Raw genomic sequence first — 25,723 nt, 5'->3', positions numbered from 1 at the left:
TTCATAGTGCTATTTTTCTGCTGGAAGCTCTCAATGTCTCTCCAGTGAAAGTAAAGACGTCCCTGGTTTATAGAATTATCCTGTACAGTTTTCACCATCATTCTTTATGCTGTATTGCCTACCATAAGTTATCCCATGTTTTGTAATTAAGTCACAGGAACCCAGCATCACTCATTAAGATGTGATGTAAGAGAAATTATGCAAGTTAAAATTTGAAATACATTAAAAAGATCAACTAGTCTGTAGAAGAATTCATAATACCATATTTGTCACTGTTTTATGACTAAAAGGCCATTAACAGTGACTAGCAAGTCAGTGCCATGCACCAGTCTTGCTGAGTTGTTGTTTTTTATTTCTAATTGCAAGTTTCCCTTCCTCATTTGCCAGATCTTCAAAAGATCTGTGTTTAGTTTGCAATATGAAAAGCAAGCTATGTCTTGAAATAAGTTTTTAACATTGTCAGTTCTGATTTACAGCTTCAAGTTTCTCAGTGGTGCACAAACCCATCTGTATCATTTAACCAAGCCTAACAAAAGAAACATTAAGGCATCTATTCCTATGCATAGTTAATAGCATTGTTAGGCATTCAGGTAGGTCTGTTAGCATGTCAAATACAATCTTGGAGCCTAAACCCAAGAAATTCTCCCTTTCCAGTTTCAACTTGGTACTCATATCCTAATTTTAACAGTCGTCACCTGCAGTAGTGTATCAAGCTAGGAATTCCTTCTAAACCCCAAATGGCAGCAGGATATTAGCAAACAATTACATTGTAAACACAGCGCTCCAACTTATGTAAAGAGTTAGCAATCTATTTTATGAAGTTTCCATTTCTTCATCATAAAGTCTCAGTTCTCTTACAGTTTCTGCAAGGAAGATTACTTCCCTCCCTTACAAATGACCTTGCTCACATCTATGCAAAGTAAAAGCTGGGAGATGAAAGCAAACTTTGATACAGGTAAGAACAGGGCAAGCACAGCACGATGCTCCTATCGGGTATTATCCCACCCTCCAACCATTAGCTCCTGAGAAACTTTCTGAACCAAGGACGGCTTCTATCTACTTAATAAATGCAGCAGATCTCCTCTCCATGAACTTGTCCAGCCTGCCTCTGAACCCAGGTCACCTTTCAGAATCCATAATATCCTCTGGCAAAGAGCTCCCCAGCTAATTACACAGTGGGAAGAACCACCTCCACTTGCCTGTTTTGAACCTGCCCTGTACTAGCCTCACTCGTTCTACCCAGTTCCAGGAAACAGCAGAAGACAGCTGAGCTTTATCCCATCCCTGGTCCGTTTCTGCTTCTCTCCCCGTGACCATTATTTCCACAAACCACTGTCACATCTTCCTTCTAGCTGCCTTTTCAGAGATAGGAAGTTGTAGACTGTTTCATGATTCCTTGCATGGAAGCTACTGACCACGTCTGTGGCCCTTCCCTGAAATGTCCATCTCCAGTACCCTTTTTGAAACAGTGACCAAAAAGGAATGCAATGCTCAAGGGACAGACACACCACGGACTGACAATGGAAAGAATCCTTTCTCTGCTTCCTTATCAAAGTATATATACGCACTAAAAATCACATCACAGCCACGTCTGAAATGCCACTGTGGCATTTTATCGACAAACATTAATAACTTAATAAAAATCACACTGAACTAGCTGGTGGAATGTCTTGTCAAAGTGGACAACTATGAAGATGTCTTACCAAAACCAGAATACACGGTAGACTTAAAAGGCAATCCTTGTAGTTCCTTTCAAACATCACATTGGCTGCCCAAAAGATTAGCTAGATTACATTTACAGGGGACTACTCAAAGTTTTCCCCTGCTGGCTATTACTTGAGCTGTGTGACAGCACAAAACAGATTGGTTTATTCTCTTCATAAGTTGATGCTACATTTTAATAAGGGACCAAGAAGAAGAAAACCATGTTAGAGTTTTATTATTTTATTTTTATCAAGGACAAGTATTTTTCACAAAACTGCAGGAATTCTTCTCTCTCTTATGCTTGCATTATTTTCAATCACCCAAGCAGAAAGAAAAATCTATCACTCCCTCTGCTCAATTTCATCTGTGCTCAAGCACAGCAGTGCTCTCCTTCTGGTACCAGCATCACCAGCTTCATTATATTCTTAACATCCTACCAGCAACTGCAGCAGGAAAATGATGCACGTAAATGGCATGAGTATGGTGCGGGTCCTGGATTTAATCTGTCCTGTAAGCTAAGGGTTCCACATCCCTGCACTGAGAGTCACAACAGGTATGTTTAAAAGATTTTGTCCCCATCACAACAAAACAGCTTAAAAACAGGAGTAGTGCCTAAAAGGTATGAAAAAGATCACCTTCTTAGATTTACCATGTTTTAGTCAAACTCCTTACAACTGGAAAATGCAAGCAGTATCAGTGAAATGCTATGGCTAGAGTGCAAGGCTTCCCATCACTGAACAAAAACACTGTAGTAAGACTGTTTCAAAGGTGCCCTGACTCGAATGAACACTAGCAAGTATCTAATACACACAATCTATTTGCTCTAGGTAGCACGTTGTTTTGCAAATGAGCTCAGAGTCAGACATTTTCCACAGAGTCTACCAGCGTCGGACAGCTGTCACTTATTTACATCAACTCCCACTGCGTAATATCCAGTCCTGAGTCTCCAGTTCACTGTTCTGCATTCTTCAAACTTGTCACACCTTTTTTCCCTACTAAATGGGATACCACGTCATTCTCCAAGAACACTAAGGAACAATCCAGTAGTGCTTCTACTTCAATAAAAATATAGAATGACCTACTGTACCATACAAGGAGCATCCCAATTGCCCTAAATTTTCCTCTTTTAAACTATAGGGCAAAATCTAATTAAAAAAAAAAACCAAAACGAAACCCCCACCCCCCAAAAAAACTAAACAAAAAACCCACACCAAAAAAAAACCTCACCAACAAAGAAATTCAGGAAATGAGCAACTCTAAGCATTCTGGCCACAGCTGCTTTGTCGGTCATGAGCCACATGTCAATGCTGCCTGCATTCAGGTGGGCCTCTAAAGAGGAAATAAAATAATGGTGCTACTTTCAAGACATCTAACTTAAGTTTTGCAAAAGAAAATCTAAACTAACACTTGATTTTTCTACAGTCCAAAAGGTGCTTTTCTTGATATATCTGATAACTATCCTTTACATATAGTTAATCCAAATGCAGAAAGAAAAGCACAGTGACATTCTGAGTTTTACAGCTGGGACCTACACAACACTGGATTTAAAAACAGTGAAGGAATAGTTCTCAAAATCAAAATTTCTAATACAAAACACTTATATCAGACTGATTACAGTCAGATGAGATGTAATTATGACCAGTTTTCATAGTAAAGAATCCTGAGTGCCTGGAACACTATGTTATGGGAACTGTGTAATCATTAAGTTATTTACAGCCACTTTCAGCAGAGGACACATCAGCTATGTAACCTTGCACTGCAATACTCTAAACTCATTTAGGATATAAGGTTAACATCTTACAATCAGAACAAAATTTTAAACACAACTAAAACAAAGAGAGAAAGAGTTATTAGATCTTTAGTTACAACACCTGATGAAAAGTCATTACAAATATCTGACAGCAACTTCCACAGCACCGCTGTCCCTGAAGTTAATACTTAGACCTCATTCTGACTTAAAAGAAAGACGACCACTTGCTGAATTATCCCTCCCCTGGATTTTTCAACACCAACATCTTTCTTAGGAGATGATCCAAGTACTAACCAAAGCAGTTTGTACAGCTTGAAACCAAAAATATTACACAGCTCAAAGATTAAGATTCTATTAGATTCTCCTGGTTTTTATGTAAAGAGCCAAGAATCTATACAAGCATCATTGGTTCTCCGTAGTTCCTGTGTTTAGATGCTTTGCTTTGTCACAAAGAAATTTGCTAGCTGTCTACAGCTAGGTCCGTTTCAAAGAAAGAGTTATCCACAGGATTTCTTATTTTTGCCACAGCCAGTGCCTATCTGGTGCCTACCATTCCACTGTGACATCTGATTTCTGGCATCATCTGCTAACGAACTCAAGTATTTCCTAAACCCCAACATTTCACAGTTCTAGTATGTCATAATCTTCCCTCTCTCCCTCTTCACATCATGACAGATCCAAAGCTATGACCTCCTATTTGACTCACATAAAAGGAAAAAGATTATTTAAAAGTTACTGACATTAGCAGTTTTCACTCGTTCCTGCAATCGACTGACAGTCACAAGTGACAAATGTAACAAAAACCCCCAAACTTATCCCAGCAAACTACGTGAGCAGTCACAAAACAGAGCAAGGATGAAAACGTAGAAGCTTGCCCTCGTCCTTAGCCTACAAAAGAAACAGCAACACCAACAGTTTCCCGCAGTCAAATTTACTCTTACAGAATTCTGACCTTCTAATCCATCACTACAGACACCAGTTATTCTTTCAGAGCATCTGGAGAGAGCTCCATAACAGAGCTATACAGTACTACTCAGTTGCTACATAATTTCAAATTTTTACACTAAAATTTGGCCAGTCCACATTTAAAGTCTGCTTCCTCTCACTAATGTCATATCTATTCTGTTTCTGTCAGAAACAGAAACAAATTAATACTGCCCATGTGAATGCCACAACTTCAGTTTTCAAACTGTTATCTGCAGAGTCTTGGACATCCGCAGTCTCCTAAGAAGTTCAGCAGCAACAACAACAAAAAAGTAACTTGCAGTTAGGGACCTTCAATTCTTTATACACGGTCCCCCATCCTTCCCCAAAGGCTGGAAAATCTAAGTTCTACAAATAAATAAGTAAAGGTTGAAAATCACTCTAAACTCATCTTTACCGCAGCAGTTTCCAATAGCGTCCTGCCTCTGGCAATGCTACTGTAACAACAATGGTTTTAGCAAAGCTAGAAGATTTTTGGCAGGTTATGCACTGATAGATCTAATGACTATGATAGCAATTGAGAGAGAAGTTATACTGTGGGTTAAAACTAGCACCTCTAATCACCATTAACCCCAAACCAGATTCACCTATAATTAGAACAATGATTATAGCTGATACAAGATCAGTAGCCTACTACTAACGTTGGCTTCGACGTTGAGGCTAAGCCAGCTTTCACAATAATGAGGGATAGTCATATTGTTTCGTAACTACAGAAACTCACAAACTGCTACACAGAACAGGAAGTGACTGCAAAACCCTCGCGCTGAAAAGGGGAACTGGAAAGTGCCAGGTTGTACCCATCACATGATGATAAACACTATTCTGAGAACCATCAGTTCAGATTTAGACCTGTACGACGGATCAATCTGCAACTTCTAGAAAAACGGCTCTTATTTATAAACACAGTTAAGTAAAGCTGGTCTATACCTAGTTTACAGTAACTGGTTTTTTGCTAAGCTGACAGGCAAAAGTTACTCTATGCTAAGTCTACTTAGTCCCTTGTAACAGCACTTCTAAAAGCGCCCATTTAACAGAAATTAAGAAACTACATCTTTTTAACCTCAGAGGAAAGTAAGTATTGGAATTTAGTTGCCAGTTTTCCACAAAATGATTCCTTTCGTCTAAATAAAAAAATCCTTATTATATTTTGGTTCTCCACCCAAATTATAGATCATCCATTAAAACTGAAAAATTTGCATGGTAATTTTTAAGAGATCTGCAATGAAACGTAATTAAAAATATCTGAAAGGTGGTTCATGTCAGCTAAAGTACATGATATGCAATTCACATTTTCCTTTGTTCTGTATTTAAGGGAAAGAGGACAAATCTTATCAGCACACGTCCAGCCAAAACATGTTTGCATTGTATTCTGGCCTCCCAAGAATGCAACTCCGGGAGACGGACCTTATTCTCAGCAATACACATCCATCTACCCATCAGTTTGCTACATTCCTATGCAGGGAGAAGGCGCCCAAGAGGGCCCAAAACTGCACAACAAGGTAAGTGGTATGCTCTAATATATTTAACAATAGATAAGCGAGAAAAACAGAGAAGGGGAAAAATTCAGTCCTCAGCAGAGCTCTACTGATTATTATGAACCAGAAAGGAGTATTTCTTTTGCTTCACCCTACATAAATCACTGTGAATTATCTGCAAACCTAGCCAAAAACTGCCTTCCGTGAAATCCTGGGGGGAAAGCCTTTAAAAAATCCAGCTACAACAGCTACACTTCCATTGGCAATGGTTCTTCTTTCGCTCTGTTCCTGCCATTATTTATCTCTTATATTTAACGTTCATAAAGTGTTTTGGGGATAAGCAGTCAGTTTTGAAAAACACCTTACAAGATAAAGTCATATTAAAGCTATTTCACTTGATGGGCTCATGCTGGCTTAAACAGAACCAATACACTGGGGACACACAATCCTAGACTATAATAATGTTTTACATTTATATACTGCCTTTCACCCAGAACTCCAGAATTTATAATATATGAAATGCCAAAGAATGACAAATGTAAACTGCACAGCAGAGACCAGAGGTATGTTTGGCAAAGATATTGCGGTAGATCCTACCTCTCACAAAGAATTTCATGGCTTTTCTGATACCTGCACTAACCAGAGCTCAATGGGCCAGGAAACAGACATGCAACTGGATCGGAGGCATGTTCCTTGCTTTGTCATCAAGAACGGTTTGGTTAGAAAAGCTGCTCAGTATCTAAGCATCTGAAATTCTCAATTTGTAAAACAAAAATTATACTCCAATTCAACATCCACAGTCAGCATACTACCTTAGTGTAAGATTGTAAAAAAATACATGCAACAGTGCATTCCAGTTGATACTGAACTATGAGCTGTCTTTCAAATACTTTCTGTAAAGCCACTTGGTTCTGCAGTGATGATCCAATGAATGATATCACTGAAGTGGATCTGAGTAAGGTCGTTTGACACATTGTCCTTATGAGAACAGCCCAGGTAATATGTTTACCATGTTGAGAGCATCTTCCCACCCGTCATCTGGCACAACATTAGCCTGCACAAAAATATCACTTAAGAGCACAGTGCAGTACACAGAGAATACCTAAAGCATAAAAATCTCTTTGTTCTCTAGCCTTCATTTATCACAGGATGATAAAGGCCTCTGACCACTGCCCTAGAAGGCCCATGCTATCTTTGTCAAAGCTAAAATGTGTATCAGATATTTCACCTGATGAGCTCTGAGGTCAAATTAACTGGGTACAAAGTCCACAATGGAGGGCAATTAACAATCCACTTAGTGGCCACTAAGCATTCAACCAAACACCTCAAGATGGTGATGGCTTAGTCAAATCAGGGAGCACACCTAAGGCAGGGCTATGAGGAAACCAAGGGTCATAAGAGATCAGACACCACACAGACACCAAAATTATATCAAACAGGGCACAACTTAACAGCTTGCATTACAGAGGGAACAAGGCTGGATGATCTGATCCCCTCTGAGACTTAACACCTACGGAGGTGTGAATCGGTTGGTGCACTGTCCATCCCACCAAAGCAAGCCCCTCTGCACCACTGACAGCCATCCCCTGGTTCAGATCAGCACCCACAAACGATCTGGCAGCTGCCAAATAATACTTGACCTGGTCTGCCCCGAAAGGGGTGATGTTGGCCTTGACCGACCCGACGCCCAGCCCCACGAGGACCAGTCCGACGAAGGTGGCGGTGGCACAGTAGCGGGTGGCTCCCACCTGGGAGCAAGGCGCCACGGTGGCGTTGGCCGCCGGAGAGGAGCAGTTCTCTATGGGGAACAAGGGGATGTCCCCGCAGAGGCCCTGGCGGGTGTGCGGTGCGGCGATGACGGGGAAGGCCAGCATGCCCAGCAGGTAGAGCGCCATGCTGAGCAGGATGGTGCCGAACTTCCCCAGGAGGGCGTCAGCCAACCAGCCACCGAAAGGCGACACCAGGTAGGTGATGCCCATGAAGAGCAGCAGGGCCTGGCTGGCCTGGGCACCCTCCCAGCCGTAGGGAGGCCCGTTGAGGAAGAGCACCAGGTTGGAGGTGATGCCGTAGAAGGCCACTCGCTCCAGCAGCTCGGCCAGCAGCACGGCGGCGCAGGCCAACCGCCGCCCGTGGAAAGCGCTGCTCGCTGCCCGCCCGCGCTCCCCGCTGCTCAGCAAGGGGCTGCGCTCGCTCGGCTCGGCCTCCTCCATGGCGGCGCCTCCTCCGCGGCCCCGCCGCGCTCCCCGGCCCACCCTGAGGAAACTTCGCCGCCGTCGCGCGGCGGGGCCCGGCCCGGCCCGCCCACGGGGGGGGACGGCGCGTCGCCATTGGCTGAGGGCGCCGTCGCTCCGCCGGCAGCGCCGTCACGTGGGCGGCTGGGCTGCAGGGAGCGGCGACCGAGGCGAAAGGAGGCGGGGCCAGCGGGGGCGGGGCCCGGCGGGCCGGAAGCGGCGGCGCGGGCCCTCGGCGGCGCGGGGTCCCGGGCCGGGCAGGCCGTGGGCCGCTTCCTCAGCGCCGGGGCTGAGCCACACCGAGCCGAGGCGGGGGTGGGTACACCTCTGGGGGTGGGTACACCTCTGGGGGTGCGGAGCCTCACGGGGAAGGGAGGCGGCAGCTTTCTCCCCTCAGGTTTTCCCTCGCCGCTTCCGTTAGGGTGCCTGGCCGGGTAAAGAGGGCGGGGGGGGAGGCTGCAGCAGGGAAAATTGATTTTGTGGTTATTTTGTGCGTTGGTTCAGGCTGGGAATTACATTTTAGGCATTAATTGGAGCTGTGTGACTTTATTAACGACACAGGTTCAGCGCTGGCTTCCATGAGCCGCCCTCGTTTTCTCCTGAGGTTTATCCAGCAGTAACAACGATGGGGAAATTAAAATGGGGTTTGTTTGCCTACTCAGCTGCTCAGTCAGAAAAGCAAAAGTGAGGATTGTCCCCGTAAAACGGCCATCCTAAAAAAAAAAAAAAAAAAGAATTTGCGTTGTAAATTCCTCTTTTTGTCCGTGTTGCGCTGCCCCTGGTCAATGGAGCAGACGCAGGCCTTGAGCGTGCAGAGCTGCACCGCGATTCGGGAGCCGGCATGGTGGGAGAGCACCAGCTGGATGCGCGGTGGTTGACGTTGGGTGTATCTGAGGTGCACCTGCAGTGGTACGAGCCGTAAGTACGTGCGGAGAATGAAGACTGATTTGAATGGAACAAACTGCGTGATTAAAATAAGAAAACACACATTAGTGGTTGCAAGATCGGGGGCCTAAGACGTTCTTTTGTTCCATCACATATGTTGAGGTAAAGATTGTGAAATTACGTGATTGTCTTCAACAGCAGATCTTAAATTCATATTTTTGGCCAGAACAAAGTGGGAAAGATACTCTGGTTGTGTGTGTTCAGTGAAAAAGATAAATTGATTGACATCATATAGTTACACCCAACATCTAGGTATGACTTAAAATTTTTGGAACAGCATTGGTAATTGAGCAAGCGATGCTTGTAAAAGTAAATATATCCATTTAATGACAGGCCTTTGTAAATAACATATGCCATAAAAATGACTCATTAAATATATTTGCTCTCTTAACTAGTTAAATTTCACGACAAAGCACAATGAGGACAATGCGGCCAGCTGTACAGAGATCTCTTTGTGAACTACTATAACATGACTGAGTCTGTAATTTAAAAAAGTACATTTCAGCTTTGCCCAGCTTAGTACAGTATATCATATTGTGATTACATTTTTTAAGGGATCTAGTAGTATTTGCTAGAGACTACAAAGTAATTAAGCACACTTTGCGTTATTGTGTGTTTAAATATATGCAGATATCACATTCTAGGCCCTTCATAATTTACCTTCGTGAATGTGGTGAGATTTTTGTGTTGGCCTACCCAACCACTGTTACAAACACCTTGCAATGCTGAATAGTATTTGAAATGTACATTATAAAGTGTTATTTAAATTTTCAGATATTGAGAAGTAGGTACTCTCACTAAAATTCAAAAGCTCCCGTTATAACCTGAACGTTCTCTCTGGAAGTATAGCAGCTTCAGGAAAGTGATGTTTAATTTTCTTCCAAACAAGAAAACGTAGCTACAGTATATTTAAAACTTCATTAAGATACATCCATGACCCTTTCTTTGAATACAATGAATGCACCTATTTCTATACAGTGATACATTAGTGCATGTACCTGTTTTCAGAGACACAATACTTAATGCTACAAAGACTTAAGAGATTTTTAATTTTGTCAGTCAAGGCCTATATAGCATAAAAAAACAGAGTTACCATAAATAGTAATATATGTTAAGACCTCTTTGAATGTTTCCTTTATTTCCTCTTTATTTCCTAGATGACTGGTTAAGTTTCCTGATTTGTCTCATGGAGCAGGCCTTGTCTTTCATGTTTGCATTTTTGTCTTTTTTGTGTTATACACTAAACGTGCTGGATAGCTATTGTCTGGTTTTAGAGCTCGCAGCAGTGAAAAGTTGCAATGACCAAGCTATTTGTAATTAGGGATCCCATGCAGATATCAAAAGTGCAGCTTCCTTTTAACCCCAAACATGACTTTCTGAGCATCGTCACATATCCTGCTTAAGGCCGTGCAACGAGGGAATGTCCCCATTTTGGATTGCGTAGGCTGTTTTAGGTACAGGGCTGCAGCAGCGGGGCAAGGTGTGTTTCTTGGTTGGGATGCACGCTGCCAACCTTTTGTGGTGCGATGCAGCTGGACGGCAGCTGGATGGGGGAGATCTTGGAACCAGAAAGAGGGTCTGTTGGGAAAGGATATAGAGTAGCAGTGTATCAGGAGACTGAAAGGCAGCTGCATAACCTTCGTGCAGTCCGTGTGATATGTTACAGGTCTGTTAGACAGTTGGGCAGCGGTGACTAACAGAGATGACTGGTGCTGGATTTGAGGGTGATTAAGTGCTCTCAAAAGCCCAAATGTGTTTCATACAGGCCACTTACAGTGAAACAAACTTCAAGGCTAGAATCCTGGCCGGATTGACAAAAGCCCTCTAAATTTCAATTGGGCTGGGATTTCATGCCAGAAATGCTTTCTAAAATGGTTATGAAAATAGCTTGGTCCTGCCTGCCCTTAAATTAGCATTTATGCTATTTTTAGCATTTATGTGAGATTTGTTGCTCTTCTAGCTTGTAGCCACCTTTTTTAGTTTGGATGGAGTTTAAAAGAGTCTGAACGACGTTGTGCTGAATTATTGCTAAGTGATAACTCAGCATACAGTTGAACATAGCTCTGCAGCATGAAGACCCATTAGCAAAACGTGAGCCAGCTTACCAAAATGCTTCCAATTTGCCAGAATACACCCCAATATATATCTTTATCACTTCTAAACCCTCAATTCCTGAATATCTGTCATCCTCAGAGATCCACACAAGTTATTTGAAGAACTACTATTTTAAAAATTATTAAATTTAAGAGCCTTTCTCTGTATGTGGCATATTTTTCTCCTTCTACCTGACATTGAGACTTGAAGAGTAATTTAAGCCACAATAAACAGGCACTGCAGTTTGCAGACCACCTTTCCCTGTCTTCTACAGCCTTGGGCAATCATAGGCATCCGTGTGGCCCTGTGCTGAATTACATCAGGGAACCAGACCAGGTTATAAGTATACAAGCAAAAAAGTGAGTTTTCTGTTAGATCAAGCCCTCCTCATCTGGCCACAAATGTTCTGTACATGCTGTCAATGTTTTTACAAAATGCTGAATCAAGTTCAAGGCCGTGTATATCTACAGTAAGCCAGCTGGTCCCTATCAGTCTCCCAACAGACCCCCTAAACTGGCCTCTCAGTCTTACTGCTGCTGCCCCACCCATCTGATTTTAGCCACTGTGTTTCTGATAATAATTGGGGTTTATCCTGAAGACTGGCTTGATCGTTTGGGATACAGTTTTCTTGGTCCTGAGTTCAGGCTCTTCCTTTTTCTCTTCCCTGCTTTGTTGTATCTTTGGATTCTGCCTGCTGCTGTGGCGGCTGCGGTTCCTCACCGGAGCTTTCCCCTGGTCTCGCACACCTTTGGCTCTGCTTCATCGCATGGCCTTCCTGACACTTTGTGTGGTCTTTGACTGCCCCGTTGCCTTGTTCTTTGGACCTGCGCTTTCTCCTGGCTTTTCTGGTTGTTGGCATTTGATCCACAATTAGTTTTTTGTCCATTCCTGCACCGAATAGGAACTGCCTCCATCTTGGGAGACACACGGCGACTGCGGCGTAGCTGGGGAACTGCCTCCGGAGATGCTGGCTGATACCAGCCTTGCCCTGGTGTTCTTCTCAGGAGCTCTCTTGTGCGACCAACAGTTTAAGGCTTCTCTGAGGCCACGATTTGAGCACATCACCTTTGTGACTGTTTAATGAAACTACTTCGCGCTATTTGGGGGCGGGTGGAAGGCACCCAGACCTGCCGGCGCAAGACCGGGAGCTGGGCTCTGTGGTCGAGTGCCCTCTGCCCAGGGACACCTGGCGAGGCCGCGGCCCTCCCCTCCCCTCCCCTCCCCGGCCGGGTCTGCCGCGCTCGGGGCAGGGCTCCGCGGGGCCCGGGCCGCCCGCCCCGCGGCAGCTTGCGCACCCGCTCCGCGCGCTGTTTCCGGGAGGCGGCGGGGCCGCGCCCGGGCCGCGGGCAGGTGAAGGAGGCGGCGGCCGCGGCGCTGCCCCTCAGTGAGGCGGATCCCGCCCGGGCGGGCAGGAGGGGCCGCTATGAGGCTGCTCTTGCTGGCGTGCCTCCGAGCGCAGACCGGCAACGCGACCACCGCCGCCAGGATACAGTAAGTGCCCCGCCGCCCCGCGAGGAGGGGAGGCCGGGGATGCCCGCCGCCTGCCGCCCCGCCGCCTGCCCGCTCCGCCCTTGCGATCCTCGCCGCCGCTCCTGCCTGCCGGCCCCTCACGCTGAGGCCGCCGCTCCTGCCTGCCGGCCCCTCACGCTGAGGCCGCCGCGGCCCTCCCCGGCGGGCAGCGGGGGCTCCGCGCTGGGGGCCGGTGCCGCGGGGCTGGGGCGGGGGGCGGCGGGGCCGCCCGCCATTCGCCGCCCGCGCTGGCGCACGGAGGCGGCGTCTCTGCCGCCGCAGCCGCCTGGCTGGCTGGCGGCGGGGGCGGGCGAGGGGCGGGCGGCCCAGCGCCGCGGCGGGGCGCCCGGAGGGTGGGTGCGCCGCTCGCCGGGGCCCGCCGGCTGTGGGGCCGGGGCCCCGCCGGCTGTGGGGCCGAGCCTGTGGCCGGGGGAGGCGGCCCCCGCTGTGGCTTTGCTGCGGCTTTGTCTGGGCAACCTGTCCCCCTTTGCCCGTACTACTGGGGAGTGAGGGAGAGGGGGAGCCGAGGGGTTCCCCCCCCCCCCCCAAAAAACCCCAAAAAACCAAAAGCCAAACAAAAGAAAGACCTTTCTGCTCAGTTTGCTGGCCCAGGAGCAGTTTGCGCTTGCAGGGTGACCCAGGCTCACAAGCCAAGAGCAGAGGGCCCCTCACCAGCCGCCGCACACAGCTCTTGCCCAACCCCTGTCAGTGGTGCTGTGGATTTCCCAAGGGCTGCCCGCTTTGGGAAATACCCAGAGTCAGGTGAGGAGTCAACACGAAGAGCAGTAGGCTGCGGGCTCTGAAATATGGGTCTCTACTGGAGCTAGAGCAACCTCATCCTAGAGCAACGGTTGCGCAAGAGCTACTCCAGTTAGCGCCCTTGCTGTGGGCATTCAGCATGCGGCTCATAGGGATTATGGCCGTGAATCTGTAGTGCTCTGAAATTGTTTGGACTAACAGAACTGCGTATATAATGTCCCAGTTTAACTTTTTCTGACATAGAAAAAAGATGTGGCTGACAGCATTTCTGAGGGCTTTGCTGTGCATGTGAGCTTTGTTTAAAAAAAAAAAAAAAGTCATCATAAAAATCAAACAATTTCCAAATGGTTTTGTCCTCTTGAGGCCTGAAATAAGGACTTGGTTGCTTCTTACCTGTCAAAGAGTCATCCACAGTTTAGTTGTTTTTCTTAGGATACATCTGTTTGGTTGTTGATGCATTACAAGTTTTTCCCAACCTTGATCTTGATTATCACACTTTTATGCATAGAAATAGTCCTCTGTCATTGTTTAGGCTTTCACACTTGTTGTGTCATACCACGTTCAGTCTCAGATTTGTGCGGGGCTACTCTATTGTATAAGATAGTGGTAGAACATAGCTGCTGCCTCATGTCAGTCACCCAGGCATTGAAGATACAAAGCAAATGGAGCATAAAGACCAGAGAAAGCTGAAGTTTTCTGTATTTTAAAATGATAATTATTAATAAAATGTTGAGATAAAACAAATATGTTCTTATAATACACATTTTTATACCTGTACATGTCACCACAGTGTTCATTTGTGGTGGTTTGTGTGGCATTCTGCATTTGCTTTCATCTCTTACTTTTTGCTCTTACTAGATAATACAAAACTAGTTATTCTTGGGGACATCAATGCTCATTCTTCCTCCATAAGATTATTTCTTCAACCTTTGCAAATTAAATATTCACTTACCTTCATCTTCCACTTCAGCTTTGAGGAAAGTCAAACATTTAGACTGTGGAGCCATTCAGAGGTAATCTAGTGGAAAGCAGGTTTTGCATTATTTCTAGTTAAACTAAGCCTGAATAAGCCAGACGAACAAATGTCCACATACTGCTTCAAATTGTCTTTTAACTACACTGAGATTGATTGTGATCATGTGAGCATACTGCATCGAGGCACAGTGGTTTAGCAAGGTGCCTTTACGTGAGTCACGGTAACCAGCAATTTTGGTTAGCCTGCTCCAGCTGACTCATGCATGGTGGCCTAAGATAATGTGTTTTAGTAGGAAAGAAGGCATAGACTTGGTGAGATGCAAACAGCTCAGTTGACAAATGGTTTAATATATTACCATGTTAACGCAATCATTTGCGGCTATGTCAACACATCTGCAGTGATCTGAGTAGAGCACACCAACTTGCTTTAGCATCCTCTTGCTTTATAGGCATACCCTATAAAGTGGATGCTGCTTACTCATGCACATAGACCTTCAAACAGAAAGAAAATAATGAGCGAAAGGTCAATTTAATTCGCATTCACAATAAAGGTGGATAAAGGATTCTAACAGAAATAGTGTTTGAGAGTCAGTAACTTATGTCATGTTCAGTTGCTATCTTATCACCTAACATAAATGTCATTTATAGTAATAATATAAATGAGCCCGTTCAGGAGGAAAAAGGTCTGATCAGGAAAAAAAAGTAGAGTATTAGCTAGCAATTAAATCCATCTTCCTGACTAAAAGGCTTGTCGAGTGACAGCTATCACTAAAACCATCCTACGCAGATACTTCCATCTAATACTGGTTTTCTTAAGACTTTAAGCCATTTAAAAAGAAAAAAAAAAATCTACAGGTATGGCCAAAGGCTTGGGCATGTCACTTCTTGCACTAATTTGCCATACCGGAGGTTAAGTGCATATGGTAACCTTTGTAGCATATGTGTTAATACACAGAAAATATATATTCCAATTAATATTTGGCTTCCGTTGTATCTGTGTACATGCTTATGAATTTATTTGTTCAATTTTTTTTTTATATTGAACCATGGCAACTTTTGGTTAAGTATAAATGAAACAATGAGGTTGTCTCTCCAGGTTGGACACGTGCCAGCATAGATTAATTTTATGGCTTAATATCACGGGGTATACTATGTTTATGATATTACAGCTGTTCTTATAACTGCTTCGTCTTTTCATAAATAAGATATTCATTTCCTGAGTTTAAAGTAACTAGTGACAAAGATACCAGAATCTAATTTGGCTAGAAATCAGCTTGCTAAAACAAGTGATATAATGAATGTGCTGTGGGCTTTATTCGTATTGGTGTGCATAATCTTTAATCACCTTAAAAAATATGAGCAATGAGTAGAGTATAAAACACTAAGCAAACGTCTTTGGTTAGGGTGCCATTCATCAGCCTGAGAAATGAGATCAAAGAGGGTGTTAGGAAGGAAAATAAATGAATCTTCTCTACCCCTTGAAACGTTCCGTTCATCTTTTATTACTTGGTAGTAATGAGGAATAGAAATCTTGAATTAATTGGTTAATTAGATTTAGATGAAGTATTTCGTCAATATGTAAATATCTTTTGGAGAGGGAGAGGTTGTTTCAGTTCTCATTTGAAATGGGACAGTTGAGATAGCCATTCAGCAAATCTCCAGGTAATCAACTGCAAGAGAATTAAACCCACAAATTCAATAATGCTTATAATTCCTCTTTACAATTATTTTTTAGCTTAGACATTTATTGGAGTAATTCTGAGCCCCAGCTTTTCTTCCATTTAGTCTTACCCTATCTATCTGCTACCATTAAAATCACACAGAAGAGCACTCGTATAGCAGAAGATCCTCTTCTCTCCATGGTGGATCATAAGAGGTCTTCTACCTACCTACGTCTGTTTGCACAGGTGCCGGTGCATTCCTGCTGTCTGCGTGGCCATTCCCAGAGCAGGACAGCTGCAGGGCAGGCGTTCGTCCTCCCCCTTTGGAACTGAGACACAGTCATTTACGTGGCCTGCACTTGATGTATACTGCATCCCAACATGTTTTGCATGGCAGGAACTACTTAAAAGGCAGGATTAAACTTTGCAGAGTTATTTTGTCCTTCCAAAGGACAGTTACTGACTTCAGAACATAGAGACAGTAGGGTTCTCTCCCCATTTTCGCTCACATTTTTAATTTCTGTTCTTACTCACACTGGATTTTATTCATACTTCATTCATGCCAACACAATTTGTCTGTGTTGTTTAAAGGAGAAGTTTGAGAGAGAAATAGAATGAAGAATACTTTGCTTTAACAAGTATGACAGAAATTAAGATAATTTACAGAGAAAACAGAGAAGATCAAGCAGGGTTTCAACTCTTGTAATTCAATCAGCTTCAGTGGGAATTGCAAGTATTCAGCTCTGGCCGAGTTTCAGAAAAGGCAGTGAAGTGACTCTGCTCACTTAATAAGCTTTGAATTGTGCTGTATAGATTTAACAGTGGTTGGTGCATAGCTGCTTTACGGAATAGACAGCCTAGGGAAAGAGATAATTAATATTTTTGGATGAAGCCTATTTTGTGCCATTCAAGAAGCGTCAGCGTATCTACCTACCAGGGACTTTTTGGAAATCAAACATTCTTTGTCTGCAAGTAAATCCATTGAAATATTAGTTGAAAATTAGAACATAAATGTTTTTGAGATTAAGACATCACAGAAAATAAAGCAACTTTCAAAACTGTAATACTTTAGAAGTAAGGATACTTTTACCTCGCTTGTGTCTTAGCTTCAGTCATGCTGTATTTGAAACTATAAAATTGTTTCTGTATATGAAGAGCTGTGAACTGCAGATTCAGGGTGAAGGAGGGAGGGCTGCTAGCCAGGATAAGTGAGAAGTAGTGATCAATAATGTAGGAAATAAAAAAATGAAACATTGTAAAACATCACCTGGTATTTCATAGTTATGTTAGAGAAAAATGTTTTTCTATAGAAATTTTTAATGAAGTGAAAATGTGTCAGAAAAGGGGTGTCCCTTTTAGCAGTATCTCTCTGCATACAGTATAGATCCAGAGCAGACACAAGTTTCACTTATAAGCCTCATGATTTCCAAAGAGTATAAAAAATATAACAAAAAAGATGAATTCCCAGAATACTAAAATCAGTGGGGCTGGCAAATATTTTGTCCAATATTCAGATGTGTATAAATATCACAGCGTAAGCAGTGACTAATATAATGTACTCTGAGAAATGATGTTTCAAACTTACTGAATGACTGAAGTTTTCCCTGTTTGGTTACTTCCTAGCAAAACACCCGAAATCCGGAATCTGACAGCCGAACTCCATTTTAGAAATATTTATTTTTCTCCCCAAGTAGTGGCATTGGCTTCCATGGCAGTTTCAGCAAAAGGGCAAGATATGGCAGAGCAAGGCAAATTCTGGATCCAAGCAGTAATCACTGGTTGTTAAGACACTTGGAAATTTATCTACCACATACAGAACTGTGATAGAGAGAAAATGTAGCCTTGAGATTTAGGATTTTCAGTGTTGTCTTAGATTCACAGACAGCAGGAGACATGTTCATTTTTATTTTTCATTCAGAAAGTATTTGTTTATGAAACGGCAAAATAACGTGAATACACAGTTTCCAGGAGAAAAGATATGGGTAATGTATCTCTTCTGTCTTGGCTTGATTCAGGGACATCTGTGACTTCACAGACAGATCAGCCTTCAAAAAAAATCTCCTGCAGTAGCTTTGCAGCACCCTCTTATCGTGTTCCTTGATAACAGCATATGTGTGAAAATCGTAGCCTGCTTTTTTTTTTTTGGTTATAAAGATGAGAAGTCATTTAGAAAATATGAAAATATCACTGTAAATTTCAGTACTTAAATACTACCCAATAACTCTGCTTCTATGCACATATATTTCCATATATGCATAATCTGAAGTCTGTGACTAATCATATTGAACTCAATAGTGTGTTTATGGGATTAAGGCCTCTTTACATCTGGGAATTCAAATTATTCTGGGAATAGTTTGATAATTTTTCTTTCTTAAGCTGTATGCAAATTTTTTACATGCTCCTGAGTCATTATGTGTAGAAAAAAAAATTGAAGTAATAGAGGTAATCCACAATTTCTGAGCCTTGGAACACTTGAGGGAGTCCCCCTCTATTTACTGCAAAAACAGCTGTCATTCAGCTGTGAGATTTGGAGCTGTGGAAACCATGGAGGAAAGGAAAAGTATTAATTCCTACTATATTAAAAAAAAAAAGATGCTTTAGATCGAAATTCCTAGCTGAGTTTCTTGATTCCTGATGTCCTGAGAGAGTTATTTTCCAATTAATTGTAATATGCAAACATATTGCTTGTACATGATAGTGATTTATGGTAATTGGAATACTGATGGGACAAAATTCTTTTAGAGTATTTAATGAGCACCTGTGAAATTATGGAATGCATGCACAAGCATACCGAGTATTTGCCCGAGAGATTTTCTTTCCACAGCTGTGAGATTTGGGCATCATTATTTAGATATAAATTGAGAGCCTCTTTCAAAAGGCAAGCAGGTACGTGGTACGAGTTCATGGGACAACTGATGTAAATAATTGCTCAACAGTGTAAATAAGGAGCTTACAATCTGGCTGTATTTCATTATTTATTAGTACTTATTATAATTTATTGGTCTTGTTTCAAACGGTGAAGTTTAAAGTAAAATGAGTTTCTTTTTAGAATAAGGAAGAAATATAGCACCATATGTTGTGCCAGTGGAGCTCTGTCTGATCTAGTGCTAATACATTCCTTCCAAGGCCTCAAGACATTTTACAACATTTTTAGCACCAATTTCTGCAGTAATGACTAACTTCTGCAGGACAGAAAATTACATTCCTTGGGAGGATAGGAAATGATCAGGAAAGGAAAGAGCTGACATTATCCAAGAAGCTATTGAGTTAGCAGGTTTTTAATGCCAGAACAATTAATATGCTAGGAGAAAGAAATCAACTGGAACAATATGTAATAAGCAGAAAACATTCTTGTGGTCTCTTTGTAATATTGAAGACATAAACATGACGTATCAGCACATACAATGTGCTAGTTTCTATCAAAACATAGATTTTCTCCTGCATGTTTATTGGCTGATGTCATTGAAACATTGATAACTGATTCTGGTTTTGGTGGGCGGAGTTATGAGCCCAGTGTATAAAAGAAAAGACTAAAACAAAGCTCAGTGAAATGCCTAAAGTAGAGCTTCCTGTAATCAATCAGTTTCTTGACTTTGGCAGTCTTTTAATCAATGTTTTAATATGAGGAACCACTGTGTATAAAGATGAATGGGTAAGCTGACATTAGAATAGGTGGGTTTTGTTGTTGTTGTTTTTTTTTTTCTTTTTAGCAATTGAGATTTTAAAAAAAGACTGTGAAAGTATTTGTGTAATTACTTTTGTGTAGTTTTTTTCTTACACTTTAATTATCCTGTGCCTGTTTTACAAATGGGTAACTAAGACAAGAAGCAATTAAACCCACAATCAAACAGAAAGGGAATAAAATTTCAACTCTTCAGTTTTATTTATGGGTTTTTTTTTTTTTTTCCCATGTTCTATATTTTCAATAGCATTGATTAGCTGGACATACTTTTGTTTTCTTCACTCGGTGGCCTTTCTCCAGAACAAGGATCTGAGAATCTTTAAGACCAAGGTCTAACACACTTAATTCAAAAGGAGTCTTCTCAGCATATTAAGCTGAAGCTCAATCAGGAAAGATCCTGATCATACTTCACTTCTGCTGATTTCCAAAGGTGCTATTGATACTTTGTAGGCTTGGGCCTTAAAATGGATGCGGATTATGTTGCTTGGCAGCGTGACTGTGGCTTCACAGTGGTGAAGGTAACAAATATTTTCCAGGGAAAAAAAAAAAAACCCTTGTGAATAGCTCCATGGTTGCTTGAACAAAATTAGCATAAAGATGAATGTCGGAGCAAAAATTATTAAGGAAAAACATTTTGATTAAGCTTATTTAATATACTGGCATGCCTACAACATTAATAGTATCTTTTTTTATTCTTTTTCTATTTGTTCCGATAATGAAGGAATCATCTACATGCTGCAGGTCATATCTGTGTTCTTAAAGATGCTGTCATGTATGAAAGTCCAACTGAAATAGAAAATCTAACCTCAACAGAGAAGTTTGATGCAGCCCTGGCCATTCATCTTTATAAAGGAGGCAGACTTCTTCAAGGTAATCCTCTTTCTATTTTGCAATAAAAATACCTCTTAAAATGGTACTGAAAGAGAAGAGAATGAATACAGTTATAAACGGCTCTAAATGTATAAATCCATACGTAATGTAGTTATTCTGTTTATCCACTTCAACAAATGTTCAGAAATGCTGAAAATCTTTCTCTGTGGGAGATCTGATCCAGAGAGGAGAGAGCTAAATAAACATACTTTTAAAGCACACAGTGCATTTCATAATTAAGTACTTTAACTACATGAAGATAAGAGCATTATATTAACAATAAGATACTTTCAGTAAATGTGTTTTTTCAGAGGACAATGGCTTGGCTAAGTATAGCTGAGGTCAGAGAGAAGAAAGCAGAGAGGCTAATTTGATATTTCTGCTCAAAAATGAGTCGGGGTTTTTTGGACGTGAAATAACTTTGAGATGTTGTTCATGCCAGCTAAACTGTAGGAGACAGGGTGTTATCAGACAAATAATAAAATTTTCTATTGTATCTAGCCATGTAGAACAAAATTTAGCCTGCCATTAATGATACACTAGAAGCACTGGCTTTCAAAATTACAGACACTGTCACCTACTGAAATTGCAAGTGTGTATCCATTTTTGAGATCACATTCATACTGTACAAATCTATTCACTTGGAGAAAGGTACATAATTTGGTACTTTCATCAGATGTCAGTATAAGTTGTGTTGTGCTAGTTTTCAGACTTCAGAAGTCCCCCTGCCATTTGTGCTGGTGGGCTTTCGGAAAGCATGAATTATGATGTCTGGCATGCTTGTGTATCTTTTGTTACAGTGGAGCTCTGATTTCAGTAGGGATCCTAGAATCCAAATAAAAAAGTAATTCTGTAAGATGATCTCTGCTAACGTATGTGTTAAGACTTCTCTTGTTGGAATGTAGAGATGATTGATTGTTTTTGTGACAAGACCTAGAATTGTTTTGGAGGAGGCTTATGGAAGGTCTTAGAACTATCTCTTTTTTTTGCTAAGGAGCAAAAAATAAGGTTGGATTTTAAATGTTTGCTGTAAAACTTTATTGCAGTTTTGTTGCGTAGCATTGCCCGAATGCTGCTGCTATTAGCTTTTCAAAATTGCAAGTGACCTACAAAGCTTGATATTTGAATAATTTACAAAAGCTCAGTAATTTAAATAAGTCAGTCACACTGTTCCAAAAAGCATCTGCAATAACTGAAAGAAAAATAAAACAGAAATCTGTGAAAAGGAAGACAGTAACTAGTATGATTGCTGGGATGATCCTAGTCAAAGTGTAAAAGTTATTGTAGACTTCTTGAAGGAAAAAAGTGATTCAGAGGGCATTCCTGGTTCTTGTAACATTTAGTCTTTCCATAGCCTATATTAAGAAATGCCTTAAAGAAATTTAGCAATTACAGTCTTACTACCATTGCTACCATACTACCAATCTTTTGGGCCTCATCCTGGAAACTTTGTTTACATGGTTGGAGATGTATGATCAACACATATAATAGATGACATAATAATTATTTACTTTTTTATTTATTAGAAAGCCAATATATATTTTATATTGTGTTACAGAAAGTAGGTGTCTTGAAGATTAGTGCTGTGGTGCTTTAATAGTGCACATTAATTTTATTCACCTACAAACCTCATAGTATCTGAAAATGTGAAGGGAAGTCTTTAAGTAGCCAGAATGCCAATTAGTCTGTCATTCTTTTTGTTTGTTCTTTTATTTAGTAATGAGGAAATTAGCAATGCTAATAAATCCTCATCTTACAGCTCACTTAATTTTCAAATATAAATTTGAAACATATATTATGTTTTCTATCTTCATCAACATACTTATTTTGTTCACCATTTGCTTTAAGATGTCCTTATTTGCTTGTTTTTAACCATGAATTTTAATTATGAGAGTTCACTGAATTTAACCTGTCATTTCCCCCCACCCCCTAAGACACTGTGGGTAGCTATAGGAAGTGTCACCAGTAGTTTTCACAGCCATGAACATGCAAGGTCGGTTATATTATCCCTCAAAAGGAAGAACCTCCATCAACACAGTAACCTCTAGTGCCCTGCTCGTTGGTCCAGTGCTGAGGACAGTGATGTCTACTGAGTCCTTGATCCCTCTCCCCTTCCATCCGATAGCAAAAGGGAAAAAACAAAGCATATTTTCTGCCTTTCTTGATCCACAGTGTGTAGTGGCAATACAGCCTAACTGCTTATTCTTGTTTACAGTCAGAAGGAAACCTGGGCTTCATCTGTTACAGCTGACAGAAATCTGCAAAATCCACAAAACTGGTCACCTTAATGACAGGTTTTGTAGACTGTCTTACTGGAGACTTTCTTTTGCAAAACTGCAGTCCCCTTTGGAATTTAAAACTATGTTCTGCATGTAGTAATTAGCCACCAGGAGGCTGTTATTTGTTAGCTTAATGTGGTGTAAAACTGACCACTTAATCGATTTCAGTGCTGAAACAATCAACAGTAAACATTATTGTCTGCTATCTTGATTAGTTTAAGGGGAGAACATTACTGGTAACTTGTCAGTTACTAAAAATAACCTGACTCCAAGAAAAGAAATACTATTAGGAAGGAATCTTGCACTACTATTGGCTTTTGTATTTTCATCTAAGTAGTCTTTGGCCTTGTCCGTCTATGTCTAGCTGCTGTTAGCATAGAAGTGCTACGCTACCCTGTTTTGGTGGCTTTATCCTTACACAAATATGAATTTACTCTGATGCAGTGTATCAAAACTAGGCTTTTACCAGAGTGCAGACACCACTAAGGTATATACGATTGTGTTGATACTCTAAAATTTGAATGTCGATAAGGTCTCGTGCACAGACTGTCCCACAGCTAACATGCCTTCCTCTGCTCTTACTCTTCTGAGCACTGTAAGGCATCCTAAACCAACTTTCATAACTTGGGTGGTCTTGGAACAACCAATTATAAACACAGATCTGTCTTTTGGGTTGGAATTAGGCAAAACAATGTTTTTGCTGCAGGTTCATCTATACTGCCTTATTTAATTCAGTGACCTTTTCCAATGGTGTGGCTCCATCTATATTTTTTGTAGCAGTAAAATCAACTTCAGAAGTGAATATTTAAAAAAAAAAAAAAATTCAGTAACCAGCTTTGCCGCATGGTCACCCAAGCCACTGTATTGGCATGCTTGAGGGGGCAGTGAGTGAGTGGCTGAGGCTGGATACCTGGGACCAAACTTTGCAATACTGCATCTTATTAAAATATGAATAACATTTAAAATATATACCCTGTTTGGTGGGCTGCCAAGTGTAAACACGAGCTGACTGTTTTAACTAAGCATGGAAAAGGCAAAGAAAATCTCATAGCTACACAACAGACTGACATGCTGTGAAAGTGCATAGTTATTGTACCTTTTTTTTTCAGTGCCAAAACCATGAAAATTCATGTTTCTCCAGGTTTCTTTTTCAAAGGCTTTTGCTTACATATGTGATACAGTATTATCAATATGTGATACAGTATTATCAATATACTTTTTCACTCTTAATGTCCCCTTCTAGTCATTACCTTGACATGTTGGTCAACTGCTCATCATGGTCATTGCTTTGCAGGTAGCAGAATTCCTTTTGGAATCATCTTTGGTGGGACAGATGTAAATGAAGATATCAAATGCGAAGAGAAACATCGGGTAATGGGAGCAGTGCTAGGAGAAGCCAGGTAAAAGCATGCGTGGAAGGTTTATGACAGGAAGTTGCGTTTTTGTAATGGCAGATCTTTTAGGAACCATTCCATAAATGCTTGGAATCACTGGGAGATGTGTAGGCCAGCGGACAAAAGATGGACTACTTGAAATCCCTATGATCTCTACATTATTTTATGATTCAGTGGTGGAAGTAGAACAGTGTCTTCATAAAATATAGTCTGTATGCGGGCTATTCATTTTATATTTCCTCTGTTACAATCGTTTCATCGTATTTGTCCATGTAAGAATTGGCAGAGGTAGTGCTGAAACTTGGTCTCTTGGGCTGTGAATTTTCAAAACCACTCAAATCCCATTAAAAGCTAATGAAATCTGTGCTCTTGCTAACTAATGCTGTGCTTTGTCTAGTGAATCATAACTGTTTTGTCAAATGATAGAACTATGCATGTGATGAGGATATAAAATTCTAAGGCAGGTAAAAGAAATGAGAAGAATAATAGCAAGAATACTTAACCTGGGATTTGGCAGCAGATTGCTCTGTAGAATAATCTGCTTTATGGGTAGACATAAAGACACCCTTTGGCAGTTAGTATAACTGTGGACTGTAGCAACTTGACTGTGATTTATTTGACGTGTTTGTGATGGGTACAATATTGTGCAATCAAGTTTTAATTTCTTACCAAAATTATTTTAGACTGCTTATATTTGCAGAGATTTAGGTAAAGAAATGCACATCTAAGTATCTCCAACAATATTCATACAGTTCTCATTTGTACAGAGCTATCCTGGCCATGAAGTGACTGATATTTGGTATTTAAATAGTGAATCTTTAGTAGTGGAGGTGGTTAATGGTGAGTTAGTGGTGGAGATATGATTATTTAAATAACAAATCTTTGTTAGCGGTGGAGGTATGAACATTCTCATTAAAACTTATTGTAGTAATATTATTAGCCTAAACAAGGTTTGACCCCATTTGCCAAGGCCCTGTGCCAAAAGTGCTAAATGTTGCTCCAAGCTGTTCTTTTTAAAACCTCTGTTTCTTGGTAAATTCTGATTTATGTTACATATATTCAAATATATAACATAATCTCTATTGGAACTAACATATTTTATGCATTAAGTGCTATCTGCACATACAGACCAGGGTGCCCAGCAGTTTGACTTAAGTGAGACAGCAACTAAAAATAACTGGCATGTGTCCTGTTGCATCACAGAAACAAACCTGTTCTCGGAGGCCTTACATTTCACTTGTTGACAGAGTGCTTGATTGAAAAGCAGGTGACTCAAGTATAAAGAGCTTTTGTTCTTTTTTTCCCGCTAATGTGATCCTTTCTCTAGATACACGAACAAAGAAGCAGAGACTGAAAAAAGTCTTTAAGCAAATTCTCTCAGTTTTTTAGGTGAATTGACAAGGGAGTATTT

General features: G+C 41.3%; 2 protein-coding genes across 6 annotated transcripts in view; one reads left to right on the top strand and one right to left on the bottom strand.

Annotated features, from left to right (window-relative positions):
* Positions 1–8,186, bottom strand: part of SLC15A4 (solute carrier family 15 member 4) — a 30,687-nt gene extending 22,501 nt beyond the window's left edge. Inside the window, exon 1 of the mRNA XM_082325495.1 lies at positions 7,554–8,186. Coding sequence (XP_082181621.1) covers positions 7,554–8,123 — 570 coding nt within the window. The 5' untranslated portion in view covers positions 8,124–8,186. The remainder of the gene's footprint in view (positions 1–7,553) is intronic.
* Positions 1–25,723, top strand: part of GLT1D1 (glycosyltransferase 1 domain containing 1) — a 128,483-nt gene that overhangs the window by 56,908 nt on the left and 45,852 nt on the right. For 4 of the 5 annotated variants that reach the window (XM_082325496.1, XM_082325497.1, XM_082325499.1 and 1 more), the window contains exons 3-5: positions 5,751–5,937; positions 20,491–20,639; positions 24,213–24,318. In XM_082325496.1, coding sequence (XP_082181622.1) covers positions 5,792–5,937; positions 20,491–20,639; positions 24,213–24,318 — 401 coding nt within the window. In that variant the 5' untranslated portion in view covers positions 5,751–5,791. Of the gene's footprint in view, positions 1–5,750; positions 5,938–12,570; positions 12,675–20,490; positions 20,640–24,212; positions 24,319–25,723 lie in introns of those variants that run through there. The other variant, XM_082325498.1, reaches the window with a different exon arrangement.

This window comes from Platalea leucorodia (genome assembly GCF_965183815.1).
Source record: "Platalea leucorodia genome assembly, chromosome: 12".
NCBI classification, from domain to species: Eukaryota; Metazoa; Chordata; class Aves; order Pelecaniformes; family Threskiornithidae; genus Platalea; species Platalea leucorodia.
This window is presented reverse-complemented; position numbering and strand designations above follow the sequence as displayed.